General features: G+C 42.3%; 1 protein-coding gene across 1 annotated transcript in view; it reads right to left on the reverse strand.

Annotated features, from left to right (window-relative positions):
* The window catches only part of DSCAM (DS cell adhesion molecule), a gene marked incomplete at its 5' end in the record, with an annotated part of 429780 nt that overhangs the window by 155810 nt on the left and 254018 nt on the right, over window positions 1-19952 (reverse strand). Inside the window, 4 exons of the mRNA XM_084231592.1 lie at window positions 5611-5886; window positions 6623-6919; window positions 15667-15942; window positions 16721-16999. Of these exons, the coding sequence (XP_084087718.1) occupies window positions 5611-5886; window positions 6623-6919; window positions 15667-15942; window positions 16721-16999 (1128 nt within the window). The remainder of the gene's footprint in view (window positions 1-5610; window positions 5887-6622; window positions 6920-15666; window positions 15943-16720; window positions 17000-19952) is intronic.

The following is a 19952-nucleotide window of genomic DNA, read 5'->3' on the forward strand; positions in this document are numbered from 1 at the left end:
ATCTGGCCCTACTATCATCCCTATCATCTGAAAGTGTGAAAACTCTTTTTAGGGCCCTGATCCCCTTAAGACTCAACTCAGGTTCTCCCGAAGCCCTTCTGGGACTCACACGTCCTCTTCCACCTGGCCCCTGAATTGGCCAGATGCTACCTCTGCTTCTTAAACACCTTGCGCCTCATTTTTCAATGATATGTTGAAATCATTTCAATGATGTGTTTTCTTCTTTGTCTCCCCACTGTACTCCTGCAGCTCATCTAGTGTTTTCTATTTCTCACCCTGTGCTGTTTCTAGGCATTTGCTACTTCCTGCCGTGCACTGCAGCGTTTGTCTGCAGTTCCTCCCACTGACCCCAACCTCTTGTCAGCAGTGACCATCCTATTATTACTTGATCTCATTAACAGCAGATGCACAGATATTAGCTGAATAAATTGAATAAATCATAGGAATCAAAGATCTAAAGGAATTCTTTGAGTTAAAAATTGCTTTGATGACAAAGGTCTAGTCCAATTATACTACTGTCATCCACTGTGATAGTTCTTATTACTTGAACTATTAGACTAATGTCATTAGAGAAAGAGGGAGCGATTTAATGAGAAAATGTTCCAGGAAGACGTGTTTAGGACGCACATCGCTGCCTGACATCTCTGTGGGTGGGAGGAGTTGGCATGTATGGAGACACGTGGTCCAGAATCCATTCAAGAAAGGAAGTGTACCCCCAATTCTGGGACTGATGTTAGGTGGCACCCCTCTGGGGGGTTATATCCGATGACTGACTGAAGGAGCAATTCTGGCCAACTCTGGACAGATGGCGTGAAGGCAGCTCTCTGCAGCACTCCTGTGGGGCTGGATAGAACCGCTACGCACACGCATCCTAGCCCGTACCCCTTGTGCCAAGTGCCTGGTTAGGAAACCCCTGATAAACCTCCTGCATGCAAAGTTCCATCTCTTCTGCAGACTTCTTCCAGGAGAACCCAGCCTGCGGCAGTTCGCCTGAATATTTCCTTATACCTTCAATGATCTCCTTTCTAGACTTTGTATATCTCTTCCTTGCTGGGTGCTTTGCTATAATTTCTGCTCATTCTAGCTGCCCACTGCAATATGATGCTTTTCTAGAACACGCCAAGGGGGTGGTGGAGCTGTGTCCAATACTGTGTGTTGCGGATGCATCACCCCCCCTCCCTGGGCAAGCCTCTGGCTCCGGTGTTCTGTTCCCTTGATTGTGCTTTATCTCCATTACGGAGACAGTGTGGGTATTAATTAAGGTTACACATATGAAAGTGTTTTGTAAACTATAAAGTTTTATATAAATATAAATGGAAGGTGACATCTGAGTCTAGCAGCCAATTAACTCTCCTGGCAGTGCTGATCCCCAGCAATTAGAACACTCAATTAGGCGCTGCTCAAGTTCAACGTGGCGCCCGAGATGAGAAAGAAAAGGCTTGAAATGTGTGAACCAGAACACTGCTTGTGAAATTGAAATGAAGTGAAAGAAGAAATTTTGACTTTCATTTCTCCCTACACGTTGGAGGCAGCAACATTGTGTTTCGGGTTGGGTAAGTGTATTTTACAGCTCCTGCAGCTTCAGACACTATCAATATGAACATGTTATTCCTATCAATCTTTTGAGGTTTTTTTTTTCAAAGCTCCTAAGTCACAGGCCATACGTCTAAGTGGGTGTGAATCAGACACAGCATTGTGACTCAACGGCACCGCACCGAAAAAAAAAGTGAAGGACATGACTCCTACCCAAAAAGACAAGACTGAAAATAGTGTTTTTCCAAATGTCATCTACATTCACATACACGCGCCTACACCTTCTCCTCTAATTCACTGCAATCCTTAGCTCCTCCCACCCCTTCCCGGTGTCCCAGACTTTATCTTTAGCTATTTGATGACTGAGCATGCACACGAGGCTGAGGGAGGGTTTGCACAAAGTTGAAATCTGCAGTGCCGCACACAAGTCCCTCGATCGTCACACACCCCGGCTGCGGCGTTACACACGGTCCACGGCTGACCAGCTAAAGCCCGATTCCTGACCTCCACGCTCCCACGTCCGTCGTCCCCTTAATGGTTTGTCCAATGTATAGCTCACCCTCAACAGAGAAACATCACACTCCGAATTTCTTCCCTTCAGCGGCCTCACTGCGCCTTTCGTCCGCGCAGGTGACGTCAGGGTTTTGCTTTCCACTGCTCAGTGCAAAATTTAGGACTTAACCTTCTGTCTCTGTATTTTCACCCCCACATCCAATCTACTGGGGTGGTCTATTAACTGGCCTGAAAATTCATACCCAGAATCTGTCTTCCACTCCCCACCTCCACCGCTCTCTCTGGTCCAGTCAGCCCGCCTCCCCCACCTGGATTACCTTCTCACAGCTCACCCCTCCACACACCTGGATTACTTTCTGAGAGTTTGCCCCTCTTCCCGTTAGCCTATTAGCACAGGACTCAGAAGTGGGTTTGTAAAATCTAAGCCAGGCCATGTGACTCCTCTGTGGAGAATCACCTGCTCAAGCCCACCTCACTCAAAGGAAGAACTCAAGCCCTCAGACGCCGCGCCCGGGAGAGGCAGTCCCTACAGGGGGTGGCCTTGCGGGTTCTGACCTCAGATCCGAGCGGTGTCCCCTGTTCACCCGGCTCTGGCCACGCTAGCCCCTCTGCTGCCCTCAAGCTGGCCAGACACTCGCCCCACTGTTCCCCGTGCCCAGAACTTGCTCCCTAGGACATCTGCTCAGCTACCTTTCTTCCACTGTGTCTATGGAAATTCCACCTTCTCACAGACCCTTCCCTGGCCACCCTCTTAAATACCTCAAATTCTAAATCCCAACAGCTGCAACCCTCCCCTCCGGCCACTGCTCACCACGCAACCATTATGCAACACTCACAGCCATATATTTGCCTTCTGATTGGGGCAGTCCTTGCAAAGGAGCTGAAAAATGCTTATGTTACATAACATCTACTTAAAAGAAACTCCTGAAAGTAAAACTATTTGATTAAACTGCTTCCTAAAATTATAGCTCTATCACTTCCCAAGTTAATATATTCTCCTTTTGGGGATAAGCTAATTTAAGTTGATTTCTGTCATTTTAAAATCAAAAGGGTCAGGATTAATACACTGAATTATGGTGGTCTGGAGCATCTTAAGAATAGAAGTTAATGATTCAAATGGCCTTTGTTTGAACTTGGGTCTCCTAAGAAATTGGCAATAAAATATTTATATCCATTTTTATGGATGGTCATATTTCTCAAAACTTTTCCTTAAATAAATCATCTTAAAAGCAGACAAAGGCCAGTGCATAAAGAAATTTATTTGATGCATCATTCATAATGATTAAACATTAGCAACAAACCGAACATTTAGTGCCCGAATAGATATTTTCAAAATGTAGTTTGTAGAGCCTGCGGATCCCTGAGATCATTTTAGGAGGTTCTAGAAGGTGACCATTTTCATTACAATATTAAGATGCTATTTTCCTTTTTCCACCGTGTTGACATTTACATAGATGGACACAAGCACTGGTGAGTAAGCCTGCCGGGACCTTGGGGTAAGCCCAGTCCCAGTAAGTGCTCGGCTTAGTTGTATTTTTTTAAAGCCTAGTTTCACCTAAGGAAATTTGATGAATCAATAGAAATGGTCACTTTAATGGATCTTGGCTCCTGACTTCATGTCCTTCCTAGGGTCTTGTCTGCATAACCAGCTGGGAAGACCGTCCCGGCACATCTGTAGCCAACTGAGCAGTTTGGCTATCTGGACGCAAACTTACATAGGTGAGTTTGTACGCTGCAGTCTCAACTAGCCACCTTGGCCACGGAATTCCATGTTTTTCAAAGAATGGCTACCTAAAAGCCACAGTTATCAGACCTATGTATTTGGAAGACATTTTCCTTGGAAAGAAAGAAATGGGCCTGATACTCCTACAGTCATGACTGACTGTTCATTGCAAATAAAAAAACTTAAACTTTCAAGCAAGAAAGCAGAATTTTGGAAAACTTGTATCTGTCACCATGAGCTTGACAGCTTCTCAGAGACTCTTCTGGTGCAATAACGGTAATGTTCTGATACTGTATGAAGAACTGGGTCAACATTTGGAAGATCTACATAACTCAGTGGACCAATAACTTCCAAATGATCCACTTCTGATGTTACAAAACCACACTCCAGGGGATGACACAACAATGACTTTTAAGAGAGCAGAGAGCAGTGCACAAAAATTTTATTGATCTGGCGTGTAATTCTCCACTGCAGCTAGCTACCCTTTAAGATACTGCAATGTTTTAATTCTCTGCATAGTATTGTAAACTATAAAATATTTTCTGGTGTATTCACTTGTATTATTTTTGTTTATTGTTTATCTCTTTGATAGGAAGGAGAGTTCCATAAAGGAAAGGACCATGTCTACCTGCTTCACTGTTGTCTGCCTTAATGCCTCAAGGAATTGCTAGCATATACCAGATGGTCCATGAAGCATGGCTGAAGAGACAAGGACAACTACAAATAAAATTTTGTGCAGTTAGGACCAGTCTGGCTTACCAGAAATTTCTGATAATTTGAGAAATTTTTTAAGATGTTGCTATAAAAAATTATGCACAGTTGCATCTAATATTTAATACCTATTATACAGCATATACTACTATACATAACTATATATTGTGTGTATGTGTCTTCAGGTGTTTCTAAAAATATAAACTAAGTGAATTTGTGGGTAAAGAAGACTGGAGAAAATCATGGAAAACCTATGCAACTTTGCAGCCAGGACACTAAAAGACAGTAATTGGTACCCAGGAAATTAATTTGGACAGCTCAAATAGGCGGCGTGGCATGGAAAGAGACCACTTTCATGGATTTCTGAAATTGTTTCATAAAATATGAGTAATTTTCATGACCTACTTTATGTTGATTGCTTACATATCTGGAAACTTTAATTTTTGTTCAGCTGAGGAAACTGACTTGGGAAATGGAAGACATGGTTCCCCTAAAGTTTTGCCATCACGAATCTACGGACCTGCAGTGGACCCTGTCACTTTGCCGTCATCACTGATAAGGATATTGGAGTTAAGATGCCTGGTCTCCAAAGTTCTTCCTGATGGTTAGTCCATGACAGTTTATTGCATGATGTAAAAAATAATTTTATAGCCAGGAAAATTTTCTGTGGGGTCCTTTAGTCCCTTGATACCTACGTTGCTACTTTGACTTACTCATTTACTCAAGATGAGAGGTGTGTTTGAATGTCTTATTCCAGCTGCAATGTGAAAGAACTCCCTCTAAGATTTGTAGGAAAAGGGATGTGTTTTTTACATTACCTGTCAGACAACTAGATGACTGAATCAATGATGTATTTCTATTTCCCATGGTACGTGTTTCTATTTCCCAACACACATCCTCTAGAAAACCAAACCAAGAATTCATATAAGAAGAGTTATATCGACTACTGGTTTTAGGAAAGGCAGGTTATGAGGGCAGGCCATCCCAACCATCCTATCACTTTTCAGTCTCTATAACCGCCCTACTCCTCTAAGTATGCTGATTCTTAGATCATCCCACTCCAAAGCACGGGTCTGGTGAGCCAGCAGAGCTAAGTAATGGTGACCAACGGGGACAGGGAGCGGCCTTACCTTTGACGGTCACATGGACACTCTGGCTGGTGGAGAGTTGAGGCTGAACCAGCACATTGCACGTGTACTCTCCCTCATCAACTTCCTTCTGCACATCTGAGAGTTTCAGGGTCCCATTGTTCTCAAATGCCACTTGGCGGTGGTTAAAGGGAAGCAGGTTAGAGTTCTTGTACCATTTGATGGAGTAGTAAGGATAGCCAATCACACGACAGTGGATGTACGTGTCCCGTCCTGCTATTGCTGTGATATTTTTCATGGGTCGAATGCTTGCAGGCCCTGGAGAGACACAAAGAAACTCTTGAAAATAATTTAAGGGAACATCACATGTGTGGAAATGGGTACACTTTTCCTTGAGTTCAAAATGCAGATTATTTTCAGGTAAGCACATTTTTTTCAGGTAAACAGATTTTTTTCAGGTAAACAGAACTGTCTGCATTTGGTACTTTCTCCTAAAAAAAGATGTTTTTCTTTCTTTTACTTTCCAGTGAACTGAATTAATGTTAAATGCTTTACCCACTTCTATCAAAAACATTTAAACTGACAAGATAAAAGACAATTTAACCAATCGAAAGCAGCTTGTCTGCACTGAATAATCACGCTCTTCCTGTGGAAACACTGAGAGCAATTCAATGGTTGAAGTCTCCCTCTGAACAGGTTGTGAAGATGGAGGTTATGCGCGTAGCACTATGGATGTAAGTTAAAGACCATGGACATAGAGGGTCACCCAGGGGTGGGGTGGGACGGCAGAGGAAGGGAGCATGCGGAGCATAAACTGGGAGAGGAAAGATCAAGGGGACCAATCTAAGGGTCAAACCAGAGGGCACGCTGACTAAGACCGAAACACCATTTCCAAGGTCACCCGGTCAGAGCCACCCCAGTAGGGAGGGAAGAGCAGGGAAGGGGCAGCCACGCTCGTCTGTCGGGGCGTCCGAGGCTCGCCTGGGGCATGCAGAAACCTTCTCCACTACAATGAGGCATGTGTGTTTTTTCGAGGAGCTGATTTGACAAGCACCTCTTACGTTTATTCGAGCCTGGTACAGGACGACTCCCGCCGAGTTGTTGGCCGTGCAGCGGTAGACGCCCCCGTCGCGGACCTGGGCGCTGGAGATGTTCAGGTAGCTGACCACGTTGCCCTCCGACGTGATCATCTGGCTGATGCGGTGGCCGCCGCCCTTGAGGATGGGGTCGTCGTCCAGGGTCCACGTGATGGTGGGTAAGGGCGTTCCCTTCACGTTGCACATGAGGGACACGGGTTCTGCCGGACTCACCACTTTTTCACTAAAGGCAGAGATGATCTTGGGAGTTCCATCTGCAGGAAGAGAGTTATGGAAGGAAGTGGCACATGCAGATAATCAAATGACCTCCAAGTCGGACTATTTCAGGACTTGGAGGTAGAGGCGTGGTTAGTAAATGCTACCCCAAACATCTGGTTTTATTGATAACACTGAATTTCAGACAGAACAAAGATTTTGAGTTCCATCCCTGGCCAGGGAGCTACCCACACGGCACAGCAGACCTCTCCTATCTCCCCCCCTGGCCCCTCAGCAGTGGATTTCAGTGGATCTGCCTGTTCTACTCCCCACTCTGTCTCTGGTGAATCCTCTCACCCCCCCCTACACCTCTGGCCTGTACCCCAGTTCTTGTAAGCATAATAAATCAATCTTAAAAAAAAATTCAATTTCTATACAGATAAATGCAGCATTGATAAACCTGACCAGAGTCTTAGATCTCCTGAATGGCCCTGTAAGAACCAAAGTGCAACCAGGTGCTCAGTCAAACAAAGCCTGTAATTCAGACCCGTGGACCCCCCACCCCCCACCCCCAAGTTACAAGCTGTACCTCAGCTTTCTATATCTCTCAAGTTAATTAGGGATCGCTCACCAGGGAATTGCTTAAAGGAATAAAGAACCGAACTGAGCCTGACTGTCTCATCTTTATCATTTTCTCTCAAGAAATAATATTGTATAATTTGAAAGGCAAATGGTAAATGCATATAGATTTCCATGAAACCCGTAAGAATAGCTTCTGAGCAGAAGCTAAATACAGTTTGACCCTTCCAGTGTACTAAACATCTCTCTCAGTGTCTTTTTAAATAGGACTGCCGATCATTTATCTTCCACACTGGGACACTTGAGAATTAAACCTGTATTTCAAATAATGATGCCAGGAGAACAGACACGACCCAAGACACTCCCAGGCAAAGTAGGGGTTTAGTCTCAGGGAAATCTGCAACAAATTTGCAGGAATAGTTTCAGCAAAGATCAAATTTCCATCTTCATTATTTTTCTATCACGTCTGTGGACTATTTCCCTCACATTGAATGGGGCTGAGTACGAGGGGGGGTGATGTGGACGCAGGGACAACAGGGGTATCGTTGCCATGTTAAGTGCTTGCTTTTATGTGTCTCTCCATTAAAAAACCAGAGAGCGATATATGTAAATGAAAACCAAAAGAAGAAGTGAGCTCTCGCCTACTAGTCTCGAGCATGTAAGTCAAAATGGCGGTGGGTTGTTTTCCCCGAGGCGGAAGTGGGTTGTTCTGACAAGATGGCGGCCCCGTGCAACAGGATGTCTGAGCTTGGCTATAAACCTGACTGGAGGAGAGACTTTTAATTTACGTTTTAATCATTCTTGCTTATTTTTTTTTTTTTTTACAATATAGGCTTCTCCCTACAGGTGTGTGGTCACCCACAGTTTCCCCACCTTCAAAGCAGTTTGTAAAAATACTTTTTGTGTTGATTTTAGGGCTTAATCCTGTGAGAGATGATGATGAACAAATTCTTTTTTTAAGTTTCTCATCTTTATTCTAGGTGTTCTAGAATACACACACACATACATGCTTGTATTCACTGTTGAAAACTGGAAAGTATAAATAATCAAAAGAAATGGGGGAAACAAAATGGAAGATGGCTGGGATTCCAGCAAAAAGATGCCACACAAAGGAGTCACTCCTTGCCCCAAAACCTTAAAACCTGTTTCTGCGGCCAGCTGTGTGAGGGTCTCAGGTTGGGGGGCGGTGCTGGGGTGCCTCTCAACAGTCCTCAGCCAGAGTTTGGGTCCAAATGCCTGAGTCATAGCTTCTTTGCTGCTCAGGTTTGGGCAACTGGAGAAAGCCTGAATATATGTTTTTTCCAGAAACGTCCATGAGGAACTCATTTCAGCGTCCCTGGATGACAAACATCTTTTCTCCATCAAAGATGAAGCAGAGTCCTCCGTCATATTACAGTGAAGAACCCAGGCCTCTGCCATCAGGGAACCGAGACAGCTTCTGGCACGCTCTGCATTTCATTTACAGAGAAGCCAGAGATCATCCGTATGTGCCGTTCACTGCACACAGCCGGCTGCCGACACTCGGGAATGCTGAGGTATTTGACCTTACAGTTCAGTGTGCTGCTTTTTTCTTTTTCGCATGTGGTTAGCCATACATTTCTTTGCACTGGTTTTTACTTGAAGCACTGAAAGCTCAACTTTTTTTTTTTTTTAAATCTGTTTAAGAAAGTTGTTTGTAGCTATCCTTTTTGTGTTTCCATACACTGAAATACACCGTTCTCAAGTGCACAGACAGAATGTGTTGAGCTACAAATCTACACTTACGCAGCCACCACAACTAAGATATAAAACTCTCCCATCACCCCACAACCTTCCTACAGCTCCTTTCAACCAAGCCCACCCACTCCAGCCACGCTGTCCTGATGTTCACCGTCCTGTATTAGTTTTGCTTCATCTTGAGTTTCAAATCCATGAAATGATGGTGTGTGAACTCTCAGGCACACATGTAGTGTGTCACAGAGGCGGTGCAGCTAGCAAAGTGAGGATCTGTAGCTCTAGAACACCTAATGCCTGGTCCACACTGAAATCCCACCTGTTACCAGCAATCCCCAGGGAGCTGTTGTTTCCTGTTCAATCAGCACATTGCACTTGTCATCAGGTCTCTGCAAACTTCTTTAATCTGGAACAATCTTCAGTCTCTTTGGTGTTTCCTGACTTTGACATTTTTGAAGAATTACTGTGAATTATCAAACTGTCTGATATTTCCTCATAACTAGATGTAGGTTGTGCATTTGGGATAGAAACACGATGGAAGTGAGGTTGTTTGCATGGGCTGACTGGCCATTTGTAGATCTCCTTTTGTGAGGTGTCTGCTCAAATCTTTTGTCCAGTTTATTAGACTACTAGTCTTTGTTACTGATTTGTACTTTTTTATATATACTGAATATATGTATGTAATATATCTGTCCACACACATACACATCAGTACAATTATTCTTGCACAAATGTCTGTCAAATAATGATATTTACATTACATATAACATTTCTCACCTATGTGTACAGTACATAGCATATATAAATGTGTGTTGTATGTAAAATGCTTTCTCCCAGTTGTAGTTACTCTTCATTTTGAGATTCAGTGCTTTCCTCGTCCTAAGAAAAATTTTTCTACCTCAAAATTGTGAAGAATTCTTTAGTTTCCTTTTAGAGCAATGAGCTTTTATTTTAGACACTGATATGTAATTTATAAAAATACTGTTGTGCAAAATGTAAGGTGTGAGGTTGGAATTGGTACTCATTACCTGCCATGTATTTGTTGAACATTTATATTGTTGTTCAACACAGCTTGTCATTAAAGCTCATCAATACAGCTTTACCTACTGAACATTGTATATTCTTTTGAAAATCAATTCATTCTATATAAACATTGATATATTTCTGGGTCATTTGTTATATTCTGATGAGCAATATATCTACCTTATTAAATGTAGTTTTCTGTGTCTTCAAACCCAGTAGTTTGAGTCCTCTTTTTTCATTTTTATTTTTTTCAAGGCTATCTTATTTATTCTCAGTTCTTCACTTTGACACACATATTTATAAAATCAACTTACACCATAGGACTTCATTTTTCCATACAAATTTTAAAACCAACTTACAAAGGTTGTTGGGATTTTGATTGAGATTACAATGATCACTTTAGAAAGAATTATTAGCTTAAGAATATTTAGTGTTCCAGTCCTTAACTCTGGCACACCTCTCTAAGTCATCTCAGTTTTTCATTAGTTGTATTGTATGGTTTTGTAAATTGCCACTGTTCACATCTGTTGTTAAATATTTCCTAAATATCTTGTTTTATGCTGATATAAATGGACATTTGAAAATTATTTTCCAATTGTTTGTTCCTACTGTATAGAAATAACATTGCAGCCTATATATTGTGTTTGTGGTCTATGAATTTCCACAACTTATGTATCTAAGAATTGTTTATAGATCAAGAAGATGGGGTACATATACACCATGGAATATTACTCAGCATTCAAAAAAGATAAACACATGCAACTTGCAGCAACGTGGATGGCGCTGGAAGGGATCATGCTCAGCGAAATAAGCCAGAAAGAAAAAGAAAAATACCGGATGGTCTCACTCATAGCAGGAATCTAGAAAACTTAAATAAGGGACCAGGAAAATGAATAACTATAAGAAAGTGAAAATCAAAATCAACAAAAAACTATGAACCAGAGACACTCTATGGGGGTGGAGGGCGGGGAGGGGAGGGGTTGGGGTCAAAATAAGGGGGTTGCAATTGTATGGGGAATATAAAAATAAAATGTATTAAAAAAATAATTATTTATAGATTTTTTTAAATCAACTTAGATTTTCTATGTAAGCTACAAGGCCTATGGTTAAAAGTGCTGAAATTTTCAGCTTCCAAACTGTATGCATTGTATCTCCTATCCGTGTCTCTCTAGAACCTCTTCTCAATGCTGACTAGAAAAGTGCATGTGGACATTTTGGGCTGATCCCAACCTTAAATGAAAAACATTTAGTGTCGAACTATTTAGCTACAAATTATTTATAGCTGCTTTTATCAGGCCAAGGATGTCCTCTGTAGTCCTATTTTAATGAAAAATGCTTGTTATGAATGAATGCTAAATATTTTCATGTGATTTTTCTCTGGATATACTGAGGTCATCAGTTGCCTTTTTCTGATTTCCATTAATAATGACTTAAATATGCATAGATAAGTTTGCTCTTTAACGCTATGCTCATCTTACATTTATGAGAGGAACTTCATCTAAGACATATAAATACATAGTGTCTATAATACCCATGCAATTAACATTAATATGCATATATACATGTGTGCATATATAATTTTAATCTCATCTCTCAAAGACTAAGTTGTAGGACTTCATGAGAATTACGTACCTTGCAACAAATAATTTTAAATAACAATTCACATTTTGTCCTTTGTGTTATTTCTGTCATAAACTCTATAATATAGTGTTTTAATTTGTACTTCATCGATTGTTATTTAAATATATTAAATGAAAAAATACACTCTTGCTAAATGTATACTGGTATATTTGTTATATCTCATGCTTTTTCTTCCTAGAGATCTCAGTTTTCAACTTTAGGTGATTTCCTTTACTCATTTACCATTTCTTATTTTTTTTTAAAGATTTATTTATTTATGCATACAAGAGCTGGGGTGCAGGCCAGAGGTACAGGAGGTCTGTCTCTCAGACTCACTAGAGACAGAGTGGGGAGCAGAACAGTCACTATTCTGCTATTTCAGCACTGTACTTCAGCACTGAAATACACTGCTGAGGGGAGCAGTGAGGAGACTGGAGAGGTCTGCTGTGCCATATGGATCACCTCCCTGGAGGGGAATCGAACTTGTGCTGCAGTGGCTACAGAGAGCTTGATAGTGCTGAGACTTCACCCTGCACCACCGGGTGCAGGGTGGCCCATTTACCATTTCTTAATGTATAGATGTGGCATCTCATTTTTTCATCTTTTTTTTTTAATTGAGAATGTATTTTGCCTTATTTTTAATAATTTTTTTCTAGATATAGGGGTCTAGGTTGACAGTCTAGGTTTTCTTTTTATACTTTTCAACATTTTAAGAAATTTATTTTTCTTGTGGTCTGCTGAGTTTCTTGGATCTATAAATACTTTATACTTAATTTGGGAGATAAAGTCCATTGTTACTTCAAATATCTGCCCTTCCTCATTCTCTGCTACTTTTCTGAGCCTCTATTTGTGCATCTGAACATCTGATAATAGCCCCACGTGACACTGAGGGTCTGGTCATATTCTTTGTGGTCTTCTTCCTCTCTGGACTTTGAATTGAGTAATTTACTAAAATCTATCTTCAAATTCATTTGGATCATTTTTTTCTTCCTTTGCCAACATCCCATTAAGCTGATAAAGTGAAATTTTTCATACCAATTAGTTTATATTTTCATTTTTATTTGCTGGTCTTTCCCATATTTTCTTTCATTATATCCATATTTTCCTTTAAGTTATTGAACATGTATTAAAGTCCTTGTTTGCTCATTCCAACACCAGCGTCCTCTCAAGCTCTGCTTCTATTGCCTTCTTTGTCTTTGATACCTGGTTATAATATCCTGTTTTTTTATTTTTATTTTATGTCCATATATTTGTATCGATACTTGGATCCCTTTCATATTTTTGCAATTCAAATGTCAACCAAGTATTTCAAGGAAGTTTATTTTCAGATTTTTGGACTCTCCATTGTTATTTCTTCCTTCCTGGAATTTGCCCTCACCTCCCTCAACATGCAGGTGATTTGATAGCCCAGCCCTTGTCCTGCTGCACCTCAGTCCCATAAAGCTACATCTCTCTGCTTTTATCCTGGTATTCTAGTTTTCCCTGCTACCCCACAAGGGCTGGGAAATGTCTACAGGGGAAAAGTGGTGCCAGCGTAGACATCACACAGCCCTTTGCCCTTCTTCAAGGGCCAGATTCTTCTGCTTGTTGTGGGCATCTTCCCAGTATCAGTGTATAGTTTTGTTTTTCTTGAAGGTCATAATTTTTATCTTCTTGTAGGTTAATCTGATACATGCTGGTCTATCATTTCCAAAAACAACACCTGTTCTTTTTCTTTTTTCTTATTCTATGTTCCAATAATTCCTCTTTGATTTTGAACCTGTAATTATTAGACTCCAGTTTCTTCAGACTTCCATTTATTTATTTGGCCTCATAGGAAATACTCCCAGATTCGGCATTGGATCAATGGTCAGTACACAGTATTGTGAGCTATTACAATTAATGTTAATCCATAGCTATTTCAGTGGATTAATAGAAGGTATATCTTAGTCACCATTTTAAGGCAGAGACCCGATGTGTATTTGTAATTGTGTTTCTGCTTCCTTTTGCTACATTAGCACTGTCATCTCTCAGAAGAGGAAAAATAGAGTGAAGCTGCTTGTCCTGAATGGAATCTGACATGCGACAAATAAATCCATGAGAATGCTCAGTATGTTCTTCTGCCCCCTTTTTTATTCAAGTGACAGGCTTTTTTGGAGATGAAAGCAGACAGCATTTTCCCAGGGAGACCTGAGTGTCTTTGAAATCTTTCTTGCTGTCACTCTCTGGTAACCTGAACTCTTTGGCCATCATTATGGATTATCAATATGCCTTTTAGGTTTCCTTAGTCACACAAGATGGTTGCCAAGGTAACTAGACTTAGGTAATCTCTCCATTTTCAACAAAGAATCTAAAAATAGTGACTAAAAATAAGGACTCCAGCACATCATCATTAGCAAACTGGTACTCCACAGATTGATTACTTTCTCTGCTTAATTGTTATGTGGAACACAGTGTGAGCATTTAATCTGAGTTCCATGCCTACGGCTAATTTCATTTCTGCTTTAAAAAACACACTGCCAGGAAATGCTTGAATCAGAATAAGAATCTCATTGCTAAGCAAGCGTCTTCTTAAAAATTAGTTAAGGTTAAAAAAGTAATAACAGAAACGTTCTCTTATCATCAAGACATAGTTAAACTTATTTCCATATTTAAATGGATTTTATTTTTTTTCCTTTAGGCTATAGCTCATAGTTATTTTAATCATATGATAACAGATGAATTTTAAATGACAAATAAAGTTCTGATTTCTAACAGGACACACAAATATACAGATAAAAGCTACTTCCAGTATCTGGTGATAAACACATGTCTCTCTTAAATACTTCCTTGACAGCTTTCCCTGACTCACTGACACACTTGAAGATATAAGTATTTGGTGGGCAGTTATGACAATATAACATACTGAAAATCTATTATCACCCCAAGGTAATTCCTCACAAGTTCCATTCACCTGAATCTGGGAATAGTTGGGCCTGACCAGAAATAGCTGTCCAGAAAAGATGCCTTTTCTTTCTTAACTCTAGCAATCCCTATATTGAAATGGTATCCTTCATTTTACCACTAAAGTTGTACTCACCTGGGGACATATTACCCTGGAAGGGAACATGTGACAGTTTGGGGAAACATTTTTGCCTGTCACAATATGGAGGGGCTGCTACTAGATCTAGTGGCAGAGGACAGGGAAGTTGCCCAAGCTCCCTCCGGCATTACATGGTCCTCCAAACAAAACGTTCCTGAGGAGCCCGGCCTAGAGGGGAAACATTGCCAACAAGACTGTATTTCAGGCCTCTGAGGCCTCTGTCTTGCAGGGAACTTTGAAGACACGCATGAGTACATTCACGCTGCTTAGCTTCATGTTAAATTATATGCTGATAGAACTTCTTTTTTTAATTTTTAATTTTTTATATCATTGTTCATTTTTAAACAATATTTGCTTCCCCCCACCCCAGGTGTAGTCCCCATAGAATTCCCTTCCCCAGGGCACCCATGTGCCATCACCTCAGGCCCCTGTGCTCCTCTCTCCTCCCTCTGACCCTCTCCCTCCTCCTCCCTGCAGGATGTCTCTGACTTATAATTGTCCGTTTTTGCTTTGTTGTGTTTTGTACTGCTATTGTTTTTCACACTGATGTCTTATTGGGTTTCCCTATATTCCTGCTAGAAGTGAAACCATCTGATATTTTTCTTTTTCCTCTGGCTTATTTCACTGAGCATAATTGGGAACTTCTACCAATAATTTGCGTTTCATCAGCACTTGCTCATTTATTTGTCTGATTTAGCTCGCAAAGTTAGGGCAGCGCTACTAGCAGGTCAGCCAGAAACATGAAAACCCAGAGCTCCGCTGCTCCGCCCGCGGCTCTTCTTCCCCCGCGCCCTGGGGTGGCCCACTGACCTTCGAGGGTCACCTGCACATAGTCTTGGGCCGACAGCTTGTCCTTGCGCACGAAGCACTGGTAGGCGCCGCCATCACTCTTGACCATGTGATCCATGATAAGGTTTTCGTGGTTGATCCCTGTGATCCTCACATTCTTCCCAGGGTTGAGGACTTCACCGTTGCGGTACCAGGAGAGCTCCTGGTCCTCGCTTCCTGCGACGCTGCAGGACAAGGACACCTGGCTGCCCACGCTGCTTTTCACCTTCCTGGGGCTGATGGTGGCTTTCAGCGGCTCTGGAGTTTTGGGTAAGAAAAAGGAAAAAAGAAAACAAGGCATCACACAGGCATCACTTCAACAGCGTCTGGATTTGTGATACGGCAAAGGCAGCGTCTCCAGCTTGCTCTACCATGGCCGCCCACCTTGGCTTCTGCATGAGCAAAACCATGGCTGTCTGACTAGACTGGAGGGTGCTCCCACACTCACGCACCGCTTCTCCAAGCCTGCCTGCAGCACCCTTCCAACACATTCCTCAAGACCATCTCCACAGACCAACCAGAACAGGGGTCCGGCACACTTGGAAGAAGTGATCTGCAAGACTGAGCTCATGTCCAATATGTGGATAATTTAGAGGCCCTTTGTCCTGCTGGTGCTAGTCCCATGCAGAGATGTGACACTGCCTCTGGACACGACCAAGAACACGCGTGTGAGCCCACTACAGGATGTGGAGGCCCCCCTCTTCCTCCACTTAGTTCCAGAGAGGCGGCCATTCTGAATTCAACAAGTAGGCCATCCCACCTTGGAATCACGTCCTGTAGCCTAGTGGGATCTCGGAGCTTCAGGGAGCAGAGAACCCTGAGTTCAAGTCTAAGCTGCTCCCTCCCCAGCTGCATGACCTCCAGCAAACTCTCTGGGTGCGCATTTCCTCACCCGCAGGGTGGGGCTAGCTACCATGGGTCTCGGCAGGACCGCCGTGAGGGCTGGCGGGAGGTGACGGAGAGCAGAGGTCCTCGTCCGACCAGAGCTCCATCTGCGGCAGCCGGCATCGCCACTGCAAGCCACCGTCCAACTTACGTTTCACGTACAGGCGGCCTATCACCTTAGCCGTTCCATATCTGTTGGACACTTCACACACATAGCTGCCTGAATCTGAGGGACGAGTGTTCTCAATGAGCAGTCCCGTCACAGTCTTCTGGAACCTTCCAGAAAGTTCCAGGGGCATGTTGTCCTTCAGCCAGCGGTAATCTGGCTCAGGGTGCCCAAGCGCTTTGCAGGGCAGCTCCACACGCTGCCCGGCCATGGCTTTGCGATGGTCAAAACCATCCAGGATGGATGGAGCCGAGTTCGCTGGGTCTGCAGAGGAAAGAAAAACTCTTAGATATAATGAATGAGGAATTGAATTGAAATGGTTATTTTGAATCACAGCGCCTTGTAAAAGGCAAAAGATTTATACCATCTGAAGAGGAACCAGTATTGCACAGGGCCTTGTGTACAACCTGCATTCTATGCATTATTGTACTAACTACATTTTTGTAGTCTGTCTTTATTTTTGCTTTATTTAGCTCACCTGTTAGTTAGTTTCTTTATATAATAATTTGAGTGAAATCACATGGTGCCTTTCTCCTTCTGGCTTATTTCACTAAACATAATATCCATGTAGCTGCAAACAGAAAACTTTCACCTTTTTCACAGCTGAATAGTACTCACTTGTTTGTAAATATGCTGTGTCTTCTTAATTCACTCATCTGTTGAAGGGCATTTAGGTTGTTTCCATAACTTAGCTATTGCAAACAGTGCTGCAGTGAACACAGGAGTGCAGGTATCTCTTTGAATTAGTCACACCAGGCATTAATATAGATCTTTAAGGTTTTGTATATGAACAGAAAAAAAGCCCTATTGATATCAATTTCTTCTTCTCAGATTTGCAAAAGGCAGAAGCAGAAAAACATCTGTTTCTCATTGCTGAGAACTCCAGCACCAGCATGCTTCAACAAGACTGCGGCTCCCACCAAGAGCTGGATTGTCTTATAGCCAGAGAAAGTCAACCTTTCCCTTCAAAAGAACAACAGTAGCCGCAGTAGTTGTCTAACATTAGAAAGTTCTTTCTTTTATTCATTCCACGACTTTGTTTGAGCCCTAAGTCCAGGACCAACCCGGAGAGAGGGTGGTGAACCAGCCAGGAGTGAGCGCAGTCCTCGTGGAGCCTGCCTCTTAGGCAGGGGTGTGAGGGTGGGCAGTGAACAGGGGTGTAAGTGAACAAATTCATGACAATAGTTTAGCTTGTGGTGACTGCAGTGGAGAGAATGAAAGGAACTGCACTCCCATGTCTATTGCAGCGCTGTTTGCTCAAGCTAAATTATGGAAACAACCCAAGTGCCCCAAACAGATGCGTGGATCGAGGAGATGTGGTCTAGATACACGTGGAATATGGCTGCATACAGATAAACTCATGCCCTATACAGCAGCATGCATGGGGCTGGAAGGGACCATGCTCGTGAAGTAAGTCAGAAGGAGAAAGAGAAACACCGGGTGGTGTCACTCATATGTGGAATATAAAGTCGATAAACCGGGTGTTAAAGACAAGCTGAAAAACGAGCCCTTGGTAGCGACTGTAGCACTGAAATGCCAAGGCAGGGCGGGGGTGCAGGAGAGAAGGAACAGAGAGGGAAGATGCACCGTGGATGGCGGTGGTGGGATGTGGTGGTGGGTCTGCTACGGTGGTAAGAACTGAGGAAGGAATCCACAGATTATCTCAGTTAAAAATCAATGAAAAATTAAATAAAAAAATTTTAAAGAAAAGACAATGGGATACAGTGGAATGTGCAAAGGTGAGCATGTCGGCAGGGAGGGGCAGGGACTTTCCAGCTGGGCTTCAGGGACCGCCTCCCGGCCCGGGAATAAAACTCGGTGAAGTGAAGGAATGAAGCTTGTTGAGATGCAGCAAGAATTAAATAGTTAATAAAAAGCGTCCAGATGATCATTTTTGATATGTTTTTATAAAGCGACAAGTGATGTATCATCAGCCTGTTTTCCGACTTCCATATTCCCAAGCCAGGTGAGAGAAGGGAAACGGTCTCTCAAAAGCCAGGTGGAGACGGCTGGCCGCAGGCCCAGCTTGCGGGGCGGGAGGGATGTGCTCAGGGGAGGACGTCGGGGTTGCTATGAAGAACATGGAAATAGAGATCGCCCCCCACTTGGAAAAACAGTCCACGGCCTTCCCTCGCCCTCCTAACTTTTCTGTTCAGAACTTGTGTGGGTCACACACATGAGGGGCCCCACTGGTCTCCACAAGGACATTATAAGACAGACAAGGTGGCATCTGATTTACGCAAGTCACCAAATTTCCACCCCTAGAGTCTACTCTTGACAAATGAAAACCTGTGTTTACTCAATGCCTTTAACACAACTGTTTCTAGCAGGACTACAGGTAACAGCCCCCGAATGGAAACTCTCTCAAACTCTGTCATTTAGGGAGTGGATGATCCACAGGTGTAGAGTCACACATCACTTAATGACAGGGAAACTTTCTGAAAATTGCATCTTAGGCAATTTCATTGTTGTGTGACAGTCTGGATGGCAGAGGCTACTATGCCCCTAGCCTCTAGGGTCACTGTCATATATACAGTCTGTTGTGGGCTGAAACAGTGTTAAGTCACACGGGATTATATACAATGGAGTATTATTCATCAATGAAAAATATGTGTTACAGCATGGGTGAAGATGATGCTAGAAATAAGCCTGACACAATGTCATACATTATATGATTAAATTTATGTGACATACGCAAAAAATGCAAATCTGTAGTGATACAGTAGATTAGTGGCTGCCTGGAGCTGGGAGTGAAATTGGAATTGACTACAAATGGGTCACACTGATCTTTGGGTGATGGAAATGTTCTAAAATTGGATGACATTGATGGCTGTAGAACTATACATATATATATACGTGTGTGTGTATAGATATATATCTCACAACTCTGTACAATCACTGATTTGTATGCTGAAAATGGGTGAAGTTTATAGTCATAATAAGTTAAATCCAAAACCATTTTACAAAACAGGAATGAGACATGTAAGTACACGAGTTGAGCAATGCTTGAGGTAGTCTCTATGGGGGACATTTTGTCATATATAGAATTCATATAATCAAAAGCATCAAATTTAATTTTCATCCTCTTCTCTTAAAATGCTTTATGTTTTAAATTGGTTTTTATCAGAAAAATTTGCAATCATACATAAAAATATAGAAAATAACATAATTCATCTCATCTATTCATAGCATCAATGGCTTTCATCCTTTAACTATT

The sequence above is a fragment of the Talpa europaea genome, assembly GCF_964194135.1.
Source record: "Talpa europaea genome assembly, chromosome: 4".
Lineage (NCBI taxonomy): Eukaryota > Metazoa > Chordata > Mammalia > Eulipotyphla > Talpidae > Talpa > Talpa europaea.